Below are 15,843 nucleotides of genomic sequence, written 5' to 3'. Positions count from 1 at the left end.
TATACGCAATACAAATAATTTCTTATTCAAATTATTACTCTACCAGGCTATCAGGGCTGCACTGATTTGCAACATTTACAGTACATAAAAATAGATAGAATAGGATAGATGAAGAAAAGTAGCGGATCCACCGCTGCAAAAAAAGTTTAGAACAAACAACAAGAGAACAAAGAACAGAAATGCTCCACAGCTTTCTGTTCTTGGAAGAAGTGAAGCCTCTGTATCACCGTTTAGTGTTTTTTTAAAGGTTTCGTGTTTTTAAAGTTTTAAGGTTAACCAGTTTGATTAAAATAAATAAGACCTGTGCTTTTTGTACAATTACTTTTATTTAGAAGTGTCAAAATTCTATTGTTTGTTTACACCAGCTAACAAATTTTAAAGTACTCATCTTAAGAGGTCTAAAATACGAAGAGAGACTTTTAAGACACTTTATTATAACTAAAAGTCCTGTGCAGCACTTTTTTTTTACCTGAGTGCAATAAATGTTTTTTTGTTGAAAATATAAGAGTCGTTTGAGAGAATCGGGATCTCAGTTCCCATGGAGAAAAATCGTGATTCACATTTTAGCACAAATCATGCAACCCTAGCATGTGCTGTCGTATGCGACTGTCCGCGTGGCTTCAAATTTTGGGCTGCACGCGGACGGTGCGCATGGACGGCCGCAGACCCTCCCGATCACGAAAATTACGTCATACGCGTATGTCCCTAGTATACCCTCGGCTTAAGGGTGCCACCTACTTCGCAATAGCAGAAATATGGATTGACGTAAAAACTCATCTTTGACAGAAAAGCGTTTTCTCTTAAAGGTCACGTTCTTCCTGATCACATTTTTTCAAACTTTAGTTAGTGTGTGATGTTGCTGTTAGTAAGGCTGTGTTGCAAAAAACGATTCACCAATTCTGAATCAATTTTTATATTAATTTCTTAAGATCGATCCGTAACTCAGAGTATCGATTTAATAATTAATAACCTAAACTTGCTGCGTCATTGAATTGGTGGAAGGACATTAAAACAATGAACATGGCAGTCAGTAACGTTAAGCAAGCGATTGTTTTGAAAAATCCAGAAATGCAAATAGTATGTTGCATAACTACAGTCCTGTAATTCAGGTAACAGCTGGAAAAAAGCTTTTTTCAAAAACACTTATTTAAATCTCAAAGATCGGATCAGATCGAATAACGATAATCGATTCAAGATCTTGAGAATCGGAATCGAATCGATCCTTGAAATTTGAATTGATACCCAGCCCTAGCTGTTAGAGCATAAATAATACCTGTAAAATGATAAAGCTCAAAGTTCACTGCAGGCGATATATTGTCTTTAAAAGAATTCCTCTTTATACAAGCGAATGGCCAGTTTGGATTACAGCCCTCTACTTCCCGATTGAATGACGTCAAAAAAACAGCTTTGGCTCAAACGGCTCTGGCTAAGCTAAGCTGCTGTCAAATCACAACACACTAAACAAACTACACAATCAGAACTCATTACGTATTTCGTTTGAAAACTGCCACATTTTTTACACGTGAAACATGAACACGTTATATTCCGCACTGTAAACATAATCAAAGCTTTAAAAATACAGAAAGAACTGGACCTTTAATTAGCGAGAAAACTCTTTCCCCGCCACTGATGAGTTAAAGCATTATGCGGTCAAGGAGAATATTAATGCAAACCTTAAAACAGTTCTCCTCTGCCATAACTCTCTCTGCCTTCCACTGATAACTGGCTTCCCATGCAGCACGAACACACTGGGAGGAGAGATTTCCACCAGCAGCTCCCCTCTTTCTCTCCGAAAGGTACAGCTCAGTGACCTGCAGACACACTTCATCACTGACCAGGTGCTGAAGCTGCGAGAACCAAACAGAGACAAGATGAGCACATTCAATTTAAATCAAAAACGATTTTATTTGCCACTTTAATTTGCATTGTTTACAAAGCAGCATTATAGAAAATATATTATTTTAGCACAGAAACAGTAGAGACAAGAAAAAGTAAGTGAAACAACATCCAACTTAAAATAAACCCACCTGTCTGACAATGTTCTGGATCAGCTTGTCGACTGTGAAGCCGATGTAGGCATGAATGGTGAACATCTCTCGCAGTGTATCCTCATACTGTGTGGACTCCAGGTTTCCATCTAATAGACTGCGAACCATGTCCAGGAATGCTGGGTAATATTCCTCTAACTCCACCTCGCCTGATACAACAGCAATAAACATGTTTCCTTATTAGCAAGCACCATTTGGGTGATTCTCGCAAAATTAGACTTATGATGCGTCATGAAACATTTTGATAAAAAAGTAGGCTACCAAAATAAGAAGAATACAGTTACAAACATCTCTTCATGTACTATTTTGCACATGATTTCAAATGACAATATGCAAACCAATTTTTTCAACATTTCATTACCGCAACGTGTCCATGACTGGATTTGGGTTCTTTGATATGGAAATATTTATAATTAAAAAATCTAAAAAACAAAAAGCTTCAGTGCATGTTATCCTATAAACATTTACAGAAAAGAAACATGTGGTATTTGGTGATCATTGGTAAATGTAGAGACAATAATAAGGAATATAAATGTGTCCAAGACTAATTTTCTCATCCTCCCCAACAATTTTCAATCACTGTTTAACCCCTCAAGGAACTAACATTTATAAAAAAAAAAAATAGTTGGAAGGGACATAATAGGCTTTATGCCCAGCTGCACTACTTCCTGAACTTCAGCCAGCTCCTTGTTTCCTGTCTGCCATTATTGGACAAACTGATTAATCCAGGTGTGTCTGATTATTGTTGTTGTGACTACTGAGGTCAGGCACACCTGGATTAATCAGTTTGTCCAATAATGGCAGACAGGAAACAAGGAGCTGGCTGAAGTTCAGGAAGTAGTGTAGCTGGACATAATGCCTATTGTCTGTGACACCCAAGAAGTCTACCAGGTAAGCAGTTATTATTTTTCTCTCCAGATAAAAGTTGAAATTTTGTTTGTCATAGTACCTATACAACTTTTTAGTTCTCATTACCGAAACATGAGTTTGTAAATCCATATATTATAATGTAATATCATGTTGCGGTAATGATCATTTTTGATAATGATAATCTAAAAAAAAGTAAATAATTCTATAGGTAATATGTTTTAAATCCTCAAAAATAATGATTATAGTAAGTTCAGACCTTAATCTTATATGTGCAAAAAATGGCTTCAAGGGCTTTTTAAAAATTCTGGACACCTTCTAAATCTGGATTTCGTGAGAATCACCCGTTTAGTAATGGCAATAAACCGGTTTTACATCAAAGTGCATGTGCTGACACGCATCAAGCCTACTTACTTGGCTGTTTAAGGCGCAGCTCCATAGCGAGGTCACTCGACTTTTCCCTGCGCCCCTCTCCCATAAGCAGTCGTTCCCGGTTCTGCTCCGCCCGGTGTTCCAGTAGTTGTCTCTCCGCCTGCCTGTAAACCTTCAGCAGCCGTGAGCACAGAGTTTGGTGTAGCCGCAGAAAGAAGTACCAGTTATTATTAACAAAGAACAGGTTGTAGACGCCATCCAACTCTTTCTGGTGCTCCGCCTCAGGGTCTCGAAGATCCACCGACGACCCACCTTCTTGGTTAACGCCGCGGGGAGCTGCGGACGTGTCCATGTTCTGAGGGGAAGTGCATCTTCTTCGCCTAGATTCGTCATTTGGTTGCTGTCCACCTGCCGTCAGAAGTCCACCTCCCTGGGCGGAGCCATCCTCCCCCTCGACTTCTTCGTCTGTGAAATCTTCTGTCTCGCTCAGCTCGCCACGGCGGGTGAAAAAGAGGTCTGGAACGAAGTGCTGGATGATGCGTTTGATGTGGTCCTTATCGTCTTTGTGGATGGTGGGCTGTCGTTTGACGTGGTAGATGATGAGGGAGGCGGCATCCTCCAGGATCTGTTTGTCCTCATAGGTGAAGATCATGTGGGGCTCACTGGCCGGATTGCCGCCGGATCCGTCGCGACCTTGTTGACCCACACCGCTCTCTTCTGTGCTCTGCTCTTGCCTCTGAGAACACAGAAAAAAAGAGCTGTTCAAAACACCTTAACAAAACTGAAGACAGATGTTTACCGGGATAGTTCACTCACAAATTAACATTCTGACATTTACACACCCTTATGTTGTCCTAAACCTGTATGAGCTTCTTGACTTCCCCTTGACTTCCATACTAGGAAAAACAAATACTATAGAAGTCAATCGGTACCATCAACTGTGCGTTTACCGTCACTTATGAAAATATCTTCTTTTGTATTTAACAGAATAAAGAAACTCATACAGGTCTGTCAGGACCAGTTCGTTCAGAATGTTCAATTTTGGGTGAAAATATGTGAAGTTTTAGCTCAAAATACCATATAGATAATTTATTATAGGATGTTAAAATTGCCACTTTTTAGGTGTGGGCAAAAATGTTTTGGGTGTGTCCTTTAATATGCAAATTAGTTGATCTCTGCACTAAATGGCAGTGCTGTGGTTGGATAGTCCAGATAAAGGGGCTGAATTATCCCCTTCTGACATCACAAGGGGAGCCAAATGTCAATGACCCATTTTTTCACATTGCCCCATTGTGAGATCGTCCTATCGTCATCCTGTGAGATTGTGATACACGATGGGGGCAATAGTTTACTTATTTTACATTTTTTACTCATTTATGACAAGCAACTCGATTGGTGGACAAAAAAAGAAGCTGATTTACTCTTAAGGGCAACACCGTCAAAACCTCAACCTTATTAAAACTGATGCCATTAATCCGAGCGGCGAGCGCGTCATTAAAGCATAGGCAATCTGAAATTTACTGCATGCCAGGGAGTGAAAACGACACACTCGCTGGTTTTAAACCCCTAATGCTGCGATCACACCAGCCGCGGTAGAGCCGTCAAGCATGAGTGATTTCAATGTTAAGTCAATGTGAAGAGGCTTTTAGCGCAGCGCAGTTGACGCGATTCCACCTTATTCGCACGAATTGAGCGTTGCCATGGGAAACGCACAAGTTGAATTTTTTTTACTTTTACTAGAAAAACTAGTAGTGACGTGATTACAAAAGCGAGAAGAGTCGCAGAACTCCCTCCCATAACGCGAATTTCCGCGTGTATGTCTCGATGACTAGAATATCACGTGCGAATGACGCAAGTACAGTCAAAATGTTCAAGCGGCAAACTAGACGCGGTAAATTCAATTCAATTTAATTTTATTTATATAGCGCTTTTCACAATTAGTAATTGTTTCAAAGCAGCTTTATCAAAAGAAGCAGGGAAAAACACTGAAAAATCAATATTTTTCGATAGCATAACATAATACAGATAGCATAAGCAGCAGAATTTGCTGCGGCAATGAATCAACATTATAAGCGAGCGTATTACTCATGTAATGTATAGAAGAGGGTGCTAATTTAAGCCAATGAAGGCTGACTCCCCGGGTTGAAAACCCCCTAGGAGAAAAAACCTGGACTTTTTAGCCGGGAGAAAAAAGTCCTAGGAGGAAAAAACCCTTGGGAGATATATATATACTGTATATATGTAAACGAGTAAGGAGATTAAACGGGTTCTGCCGGTGGTCGTTTGGTCAGGCATCAGCTGGGCATCACGTTGAAGGACGGCTAGTAAATGAAAGATGCTAGTAAATGAACAAACCCGATCATGTGAGGAAAAGCACGCAATGCACATGTTAAACTAAGATGAAAATAGTTTAAAACTATAAATGGGCAAACATGCCAACTATCGTCATGAAGGCCCACTATTGGCCATATGTCAGAATATCGCTGATAGACGATAGTATCATCTATTGGCACAACCCTAATATATACATGCATCACAATAAACAAATCCTGCTGGCTTCAAAGACAGCGTGGCAAGGTTTTCTTTCATTTCTATCATCTAAAGAGATTTTCAGTCATTTCCAGTTGCTTTTGGCCTGCTCAAGACAAAAACACTTTAATCTTCCGAAGAGGCTTTTCTCTGAAACATACTGCAGCATCAAATGAGTCGCTGTTGAGCTGATTCGCTGTAAAGCCGCTCTGAAACAATGTACTGTGAAAAGTGCTTTATGAATACAAATGACTTGACTTCACAACTTGTCCCCTAAAGGCTTCTCATGCCAGTTGTTTTGGTCAGAAAATGTGACAACACAGCAAAACATGAAAAACCAACAACAAATAAATAAAACTTTAGCTTTAAGTTCAGCCACAGGCTTTCAGCATGACAAATAGAAAGAGAACTTGCCGTTATCTGCATGAAACACGAGACTCTTGGAGTAAGATATTCTTATTACACACTGTCCTCTGTTGTCATTGGGAAAGAATGAAGATGCAATAGCTTCTGACTAAAGCATCTGTTATCACAATAAAGCCATGTACCGTTTCTAAATTAAACCGGTCTCTGGCCCGAGTGTTTGAAGCTGGTGCCCTTTCACTTTTACCCATGTTGGGATTCAAAACTGTTCAATAAACCTTTTAAAAATCACAATATGTATGATTTTTGCATTAAAATATATTATGGCATAGTGTTCTATATTTTGTAGTATTATAATGATAGTTATCAATATATCATGTTCATTTAGCAATATATATATTCCAGCGGTATGCAATAAATGAATGCCTTTAATACTTGATCTAGTGCTGCACAATTAATCGATAAGATCGATTAATCCTTTAGCCGTTCGTTTCAGATATTTTTACTAACAACATAACTCCCATAATTATTTGTTATCTACATTTTATACCACAGTGCTTTAGTCTGATTAGTTGAGAAAAGTTCCACATGTATGCATTTTTTTTAATAAACACACACCTGACCTGTTAAATGTCTTAAAATAACCAACCAGGGGTGCGTTTCCCAAAAGCATCATTAGCCAACTACTGTCATAAGTTACGTCGTTACTGACGAAGGTCAAGGATTTGGTGTTTTCGAAACCATAGTTCAAACGAACATTCGCAAGCTGCATCGCAAACTTGTGTGGTTTGAACGACAGCTCTTTACCTGTCGTTGAAAGCATCGTTCCTTGTTAATAGAATATGTAGACTTGCTTGGATCATGCTTTTAAACAAAATAAGCAAAAACATTATATATACACATCATTCTATATATATAAAAAATTATTTTACGTCTTTAAGTTTGTAAACAGAATTAAAGTACTGCATTTGAAAACTGTGCATGTGCGCAGTCCTACAAGCTTTAAGACCCTGGGGAATCCCTGGGAGGAGTGACGTAAGAGGGAACTTGCGCGTTAAATAATATATCTTTAAAATAAACAACAGATAACTAAATCACGATAACAAAATCACAAGTCATCCGATGCAATATATGTTATTTACAGCAATAAACTGACATTAAATCGATTTGCACCGATTAATTAGTACTTCACCTCCCACGTGACATCATCAACTATGTTGCTAAACCAACATGGTTCAAACGACGAATGTGCGGCAAAGTTACTATGCTTTCAAGAAAACAGTCGTGGCAAGGTAGTTAGTTTCTCCATCTATGCATCGCATTATGTTTGTTCAGCAGCAAGTTACATAGTTGTTTGGGAAATGCACCCCCAAAGCAATGTCTGTGCGGTAACCTTCGTATAAGTGTCTTCGTATAAACACCTTGGGTGTTTATTATTTTCAAATACAGAAGATATAAGCATTTAAAGTGAACACTACACATGGAATAATATGGATTTTTTTCCAGAAAACTTCTTGCATAAAATAGATTCAAGCACTTTCAATGACCTGTATCTATGTATGTATATTTTCAAAAACTTCCCAGGGCCTTGACAGTACAGAATATATACGACATACTACTTTTTAGTTAGTGTTTATAATAGTTTGTAATGTTGTTTTGCACATACTTTTGTTGTTAATTAATAATTGCAGTTAAAAAAAAAAACTCACACCAGAGGGACAGTTGTGACATTTTAAACTAACGCCTGAAAGGTTAAAAACATGAATTCTTGGTCTATTCCATGTACAAACACTCGACTGACTTTCCCATTGAAAAGATACTTGTATGTCTCTGTGCTTTTATAGTTGAACATTGCAGACCCGTCACCACCGAGCAACAACACAAAATTATTGACTCCATCTACATATGATATATCAGGCCACTTCTTCATTTCATCCTCACACTGGTTCATACATGGCAGGTGTAGCAAATATTTACCACAACGGTTTAAATCATGTTTCATGCATTCTCCCACCACACTGTTTTCTACTGGCCGGCTATTGAAACGGACGTCTCGCACAAAGAAGGGACATACGTCACATTACTGACTTCTGCGTTTGAAAATAAGGTGGATATAGCGATTAAGAAAGGACTCTTGCGACTTTGATGCCACACATCTGCGCAGCACCGCATGGGGAAGTAGTATTTGTACCGTCTAGCACACCGCTCTCTGTTGTCGTTTCTACAAAGCTACACAGTTGGCTTATTTTATAACGTAACTATTTTGGATTGATTTACATGGCAATGGAGGTGAAGACTACAAATCACATCATTCCACACTCATTCACATAATTGCGAGTATAAATGAAAACTGAGGCATAGCCTACGGCGTAATTATAACTCACACTCAAGTCTTCTGATTTGTATCCTAATTTAAATCCACCAGTTTGAATTAAATTTAAAGCATTTTACAAAAAGATCAGGCAATAGACAAAACCGCTTCCCATTCCAAACCCCTTTATTTAGCTACCGAGACACTCAGCTGATCTTGTAGACGCTCACCTCATCATAGATGCTCTCGATTTCATTGAGAAGACTCTTGGATCGAAGAGCCTTCATGTCATTCTGTTTGAAGTTCACACCCTGGTGGTCCAGCGATTTCAGGTACGCCTTCTCGTACTGCTCTCTCCAGATTTTATTGAAGCCCTGCTGGGCCTCTCTCCATTCCTCCTCTTTAGCTTTCAATCTATGGCAAATAAATAATACATACATTTACTTTTGCTAACGCTTAGATTTTGCACCATGTTTGCAAACAGACTGGGAAATCTGTTTCTGTAGCTCTGTCGGTAGGACACTGCATTAGCCGTGCTAAAAGTTGTGAATTGGTTTCCCAGGAAACACACATGCTTATATACGCAGAGCTGGGTAGTAACGGATTACATGTTATCTGGATTATGTAATCAGATTCCAAAAATCAAGTACTTGTAATTGGATTAAACTACATTTTAAAATATTCGTAATCAGAGTACCGTTACTTTTTTACGGATTACATGATTACATATTATTCACACTATGGCAGTATGATGTTTACAATTTTGTAAATCTCTTATTTTTTTACATTTTTCATAATAAATTTACCTACCGCTTACGTTAGAAAAGATGCAAAATGGAGCAGCACTCAGCGTTTGATCACTGAATGCAAAGGCGTTGATTTGGGTAGGGACGGTAGGGACATGTCCCTACCAATATCCAGGGAACACTGAACTGTCCCTAGCAATAATTTCGACCAACAATGAATCTATCTACATATAACCACTGATGTCCGTCTGTTTTTTACGTATTACTTATTTTATTTAAAATAAAGCAGATCTGGAGGAAATATTTTGGTTCAGTTTTTAAGTTGCCATGCCAGACTTTTTAATGGCATCAAAAAAAGCTAAAATTAACAAAAAATAATAAATAAAACAGAATTATTGTATATTTGTTGTGTTTGGCCTGTAACCTTAATAAATAGGATTATGACAATAGAAATACTATTTTAATATTGTTCAAGTAAACAGCGATAAACCTTCTTGACAGTGCGGTTCTAAAGACAATTTTATTTATTTCCACACCAATGTCAAAATCAAACTTACTGGATGTATAGAAACCATTTTATTTTTAATGAAACTTACGATTTAAAGAAACACTTCAGGTTTTTTTGGGAGGTGAAATTTTAGACCTAGCAGTGTTGTTGCAGTGCATTTTGTGAAATTCAATAGTTTTTTTGCAATTTATTTACTTAAAATTAAGTAATTATGTTTTAAATTCATAAAGAGTGATTTTGTTTTATTCAGTGTGTTACTATCAGTTGACACTAATAGCAAAAAATCAGTGTTAGTATTGTGAAGTATTAACTGCCTGTACATTGCACTTTAAAGAGTTTTTAAAGGTCTTGTTGGTGAAATAGAATTAAATATTTGATTTCAAATATATAAAGAGGGAAAAATAATATATAAGATGTCAAAAGTAATCTAAATGTAATCCAAAAGTAGTCAGATTACATTACCAATGATGTGTAATCTAAGAGATTATATTACTGACTACAAATTTTGTCATGTAATTTGTAATCAGTAACGGATTACAATTCATAAGTAATGCACCCTGCTCTGTATATACGTATAGCTTGTAATGCACTGTAAGTTGCTTTGGATTCGCCAAACGCATACATGTAAAGTAAATGAAATTGTGATTAAAAAAATACTGAAAGGGAAAAAAAATTCCATTAAATGGAGATGCTTTCATTTTGCATGCAACAATAAATGAAAGTCATGCAGAGACAGAGAGCGAACAAGAGCATATAAGCAGGTAAATACAAACCTTTTGAGTACTACTGGTACCGCCGTGGCCGGGCTCCTCTTCAAACCCTCTATAATCTCTGGAGCCTTATCGCCATAAATACGATAGACCGCACGCCGCTGGATGACCTCAGAGGTGCCGCCCAGACAATCGTCTAATCTGAAGCGCTCCTGATCCTCAGGTGAAAGGCGGGCTAGCTTCTTCTGCACACTTTCCAAAACTCTGATTGTTGCCAAATTAGTCTCCAAGACAACATCCAGCTATCAAGCAAAAATAAGGTTCAAATCTTTGAGTAAAACCTAGAAGCTAAAATCCTGAATCTTTTCATCTTACCTCAAACCGTTCATCTTCACAGCGATGAAGTTGCTCTTCATAAGGTGTTTTTTTGGAACTCACAAAAGTGGAGTCTTCAGACCAGGACGGGAATGAGACCCAGGTATCATTCAGCACCTATAAAACAAGTTTAAACTGATGTAAATACTACAATGTTTCTGACTACATGACTTCGTAGAAGTGTCACTGTTTGCTATATCATTGTTTGGAAAATTTTAATGTGTGGCCTTTGAGATGACAATATTTCACGCAGATACCAGGTAATAACATGAGTGACCCAGCCAACTAAAAACACTGAATTTCATGTTCTTGACCAAAAGGTACTTTCCTTAAAATCAATAACCCCCCATTTCCACCGACTGCGGAAAGGCTGCAGATCCGCGGCGGAGTAAATCGGTTTCCATTCAAGTCAATGTGTGTATTTCCACTGACTGCGCTCCAAATCCGTCACAGCTCCGGCTATCCGCAGCCCTCCGGCACAAATACGCAGAGCTTCTATTTTTGACGGATGCCAGACAACTCCGCAGGGCGGAACCATGACTTTATCGCGTGATCATACCTGAATTCGCGAGAACTCGTGTTTTTTATTAAATCTTTGCAATACAAACATTACAAACACACACAAATAAAGTCATTAATACCGAAACAACAAATAATAGACAAGAACAGAGCCAGGGGGAGTTTCAAATAAATACATAGGTATCGCGCAATCATCACGTGAATTTGCGAGACCTCATGGGTCCTCATCACTTCTGCATGCAGCCGCTCTTGCAACAAATACGGAACTGGTGGGTATTGGCGGACGGCGGAGTCGTAACGTAGCGGAGCCAATCTGCAGCCGCTCCGCAGTGGGTGGAAATCCGGGGTAAGATATCGCATTTGCAATCTATTTCACTGCCGTAATGCAATCCACACATAAATATATAGATGTATGATGAGTTTGGTTCCAAAACGCAATAAATCTATTTTGACCAATTTCGGTAAAAACATGTTTTCTGTACCAAAGAAAGTGACAAGATGAAAACCACTATTTTCTGTTACAAACTTCTAATCCATAATTTGATTTTCAAAGATTTATTATAAAAACGGATTTTTTTCCACAATTTTTTTCTTCAAAATGCTATATATCTATTGAATCAATATATAAATGTGCATTCATCTTTGCCATGTTATATTCATTTAGTTGACTAGTGGTATACACGGATTAAAAAAATAATCATTAATGGCATTAATCAAAACACTTACATTGTCATATTAATAACACTGTCATTGCTGCTGTTATACTTGGGACATCGTCGCTGAACTTTTTTGACAGCGACCAGCTGTAAAATATTTTGGTCCTGCTCGATTTTCGTGGGCTTCAAGTAAAATAATGGAAAGTTTTTTATAAGATCCCCTGGGGTCAATGTGTTAGCATGACAGAAGCTTGATGCTGTCGGGAGAACAAGCACCCGTCTCCCGAGGGCCTCTCATGTAAATTATTAGATTTTGATGGCTTACGTTTCTTTCCCGTCACAGAAAACCACCACAGGTTTATCAATGCCAACAAAGTATTATTTTGTTTTTGTTTGTTTGTTGATCACAAAGTAGATGAGGAAAACTAGGATTACGTGTTTATTCAAAGCGGCGCCATTGTTGTTTACAGTGCATGGAATGGTGCACTGTGATTTGTTGAGCAGATTTATTGCATTCTGCAGAAAAAGAGGACGTGTTTATCGCGTTTTGGGAAAAAAGATGACAGAATAACGCGGCTGATATTGGATTTTGCGTAAATTAAGAATTTATTTTTTAATACTGACAAGATACAATACTGATTTTGGCGGTAACTCAAAAAAAAGTGCAGTTTATCACGTTTTGGAACCAAACTCCTCATATATGCATTACTACTTGTTAAAACATTTATACCACATGTACATGGCACCCTTCCTAGTAAAGCGTCTGTATTTTTTTATTTAATGTTTTATACATCAGATATTTCTTGCACAAATTTGGGATGAATATCCAGTTGTGAAAAAAACGTAATACCTCTTTGCATATAGCCGTACGGCCGCTGCATTTAGGTTGCTGATAGGTCTTGGGCAGGGCTCTGTAGCTTGAGCCCAGGCGTTTACAGGAGGCGTAGTCCACTTCTCTGCCTCCACCCTCCATGTATCGGTCAGACAGGCCTGAGACTGCATGAGACAGCTCTTTATCGCCCAAAAATGACTTAAACTGGGTGTAGAGTTCAGGAAACTTCCTACAGAATGATTCACAAGGGTCATACGAGTACAAAAGCAATGATAATATTTGATAAAAAAATTGAAAAAAATTATTACCCTAAAAATGGAGTCACAAGTTGCAGGAGTTCAGCCCCCGATACCACTTCCTGATTAAAAAGGGCTATGCAGCGCAGGAAATTCTCATACACCTCCTGACTTTTGAGTAGACGACGAACCTGAAACCATAAAATTATAATAATGTAAATAACAATTTTAATGTAAGAATCATGAGGCTAATGCTGGCACACTATTCTCACCTTGTCAAAAAACGTGAATTCCCGCAGGACTCCATGTTTTCCGACAGAGGCAAATGATGGATCTTTGGAACAGGAATACTTCATTTTTTTCTACACGGATGAAAAAGTTTAAGTATAATTAACGACTTTTAGGTCTTTAAAATACTTTTCTATCCAAGCCTAATAAGTAATCAAATACAAAAACCTGTTTAGAAGTTGAATAAAAAAACATTGCACAACCAAGATATTAACTAGTGATGGGAGCTTGGTTTGGGGCTGACTTTTAACCATTAACAATAAAGGGTGATGCTTATGTTACACGTCACACCATATTTAAGATAAACTCTCTGACCTTCAAAAGCGGTGTCATGTGCGGCAATAACATAGGTCTGGGTCTCTTCTTGCTCTGTTTATTCATTTCTTCTTCATCGGCTTTCTTCAGATGGTCTTTGGCGTTCAAAGAGCCTCCAGTGAACTGTAATCCAAGACACAAATCTTAAATCTCCTGACATACAGAGATACAACATTATTTAGTCAAAATATATACAAATAATTATCGGCTATGTTTCAAGTCTGATTACTACTCACCAGAGATCTCTTTGCATCCGGTAAAAACTGCCCAAACTCAGCAAGCAGATCCTCCTGGCCTTTAAAAAGACTCGCCACTTTAGAGAAAACCTCATCTTCAGTCATTCCTCCAGTGCTTCGGCCTCGGTTCTCCTTTACCTCCAGCTGCTCCTTCTGTAGATGGACACAGAATCCACAAAATCAATGAACATCAATGTGTTTACGGGATGGGTTGAAACAGTACGAGAACCCATTTCCTTCAGCACTGATAAGTGATCACTGGTGCCAGCGGTTGGATCTGCACAGTATTTTCATATTTTCAAATATGAATCTGCCAAATTCATGGCATGTAAAATATAAATATAAAATTTAAAAGGAAGTAAAATATGTAAAATAAAGCTGGGAGATCAACACTGGTACAAAAAAGCGTAACAAAATATTCAGCAGAAAACATGGAGGAGGATTTCAGTTGCTGAAGCAGGGTTGTTACGATACTAAACTTCAGGTAGCAGTCGTAAAGTAATTATTATAAGCAACAAAATAAAAACAAAAACAAGCTAATTAAACAGTGACTTAAGTTAAGAACAATGTGTAGATTTTAGCGACATCTAGTGGTGAGATTGTGAACTGCAACCAACGGATCAGTCCATAGCTTACTCCTCGCTTCTTTCGGAACACAGAGAAGTTACGGTAGCCAACACAGGACATACACTACATTAACATAATAAGTGACTTTGTCGCTGTGTGTCATTCGCCATTCACATATGAAAATAAGCATTTCTAAACCTGGTTGTCATAAACAAATGAGTACCGTCCACTCGAGTAACTGATGAGAGACAGATGACGTGAACTCCACTGCTTCGTTCTCTTGGTAGTCGCTCCCGAAAGTTGCTCATAATTTGCATAAAAATAAACATTTTGCAACTTTGTCGCGCAACTGGACATATCCCATCCACTCGCCAACTGTTACTGTCGCTCGTGTCGCTGGAAGTCACCAAGCTTACATTGAAATAAATTAGATTGCGTCGCTCTGCTAGTCTGAATGCAGCTTGACACGTCATCGTCTGAGATAACGTAGTGACGAAACACGCTTTGTAGAGCAGTTTGTCCATTTAGGGTTACTGTAGAAACATGACGGTGCTAAATGGCAACTTCAATGTAAGGGGACCCGCGGTGAACAAAAATTACGACTTTATTCAGCATTGTCTTCACTTCTGCGTCTGTTGTGAAGCGCATGCGCAAGACTAAAGTCACGTGACTGCAGTGATGCGGATGACGTACGACGCGGTTGACGTGTTATCTGGCGCGCCCCAGCTGTTTTTATTTGTGCGCCCGGGCTTTGTTTACAGTGTGAAGAAGACGCACGGTGTAAGTTTGAAAAAAAAACTTTGCAAACATGTCTGAGGATAACACATCATCCGCGTCGCTGCAGTCGCGTGAATTTGGTCTCGTGTATGCGCTTCACGGCAGACGCGGAAGGGAGGACAATGCTGAATAAAGTCGTAATTTTTGGACCAAAATGTATTTTGATGTTTCATCACATTCTAACTGACCCACTGATGTCACATGAACTGCTTTGATTGTTTTTATGACCTTTCTGGACATGGACAGTATACCGTACATAGATTTTCAATGAAGGGTCAACAAGCTCTCAGACTAGATATAAAACATCTTAGACTGTGTTCCGAAGATGAACGGAGATCTTGCGAGTTTGGAACGACATGATGGCGAGTCATGAATGATATTTGTTTTCGTTTTTGGGTGAACTATCCCTTTAAGTACCGTATTTTCCGGACTATAAGTCGCACTTGACTATAAGTCGCATTTATTTAGAAAATGATTATTCTTTTTGGGAGCATTTTGTTTATTAAGTCTTTCTCTGTTATCTTTAAGTTAATGTTTCAGTTAACAGTTTTTTCAGGGGTAGGCTACAGGAGCAACATATAGTGCCCT

General features: G+C 38.4%; 1 protein-coding gene across 2 annotated transcripts in view; it reads right to left on the bottom strand.

Annotated features, from left to right (window-relative positions):
• Positions 1-15,843, bottom strand: part of sin3b (SIN3 transcription regulator family member B) — a 29,676-nt gene that overhangs the window by 7,434 nt on the left and 6,399 nt on the right. For both annotated transcript variants that reach the window (XM_055168426.2, XM_055168427.2), the window contains exons 5-15: positions 13,912-14,064; positions 13,676-13,798; positions 13,345-13,434; positions 13,145-13,263; positions 12,855-13,065; positions 10,830-10,946; positions 10,518-10,756; positions 8,721-8,904; positions 3,330-4,023; positions 2,028-2,197; positions 1,674-1,847 (exon numbers count right to left, since the gene is read on the bottom strand). In XM_055168426.2, coding sequence (XP_055024401.1) covers positions 1,674-1,847; positions 2,028-2,197; positions 3,330-4,023; positions 8,721-8,904; positions 10,518-10,756; positions 10,830-10,946; positions 12,855-13,065; positions 13,145-13,263; positions 13,345-13,434; positions 13,676-13,798; positions 13,912-14,064 — 2,274 coding nt within the window. The remainder of the gene's footprint in view (positions 1-1,673; positions 1,848-2,027; positions 2,198-3,329; positions 4,024-8,720; positions 8,905-10,517; positions 10,757-10,829; positions 10,947-12,854; positions 13,066-13,144; positions 13,264-13,344; positions 13,435-13,675; positions 13,799-13,911; positions 14,065-15,843) is intronic.

The sequence above is a fragment of the Misgurnus anguillicaudatus genome, chromosome 5, assembly GCF_027580225.2.
Source record: "Misgurnus anguillicaudatus chromosome 5, ASM2758022v2, whole genome shotgun sequence".
Lineage (NCBI taxonomy): Eukaryota > Metazoa > Chordata > Actinopteri > Cypriniformes > Cobitidae > Misgurnus > Misgurnus anguillicaudatus.
The sequence above is the reverse complement of the archived record's forward strand: the minus strand, read 5'-3'. Positions and strand labels throughout refer to the sequence as shown.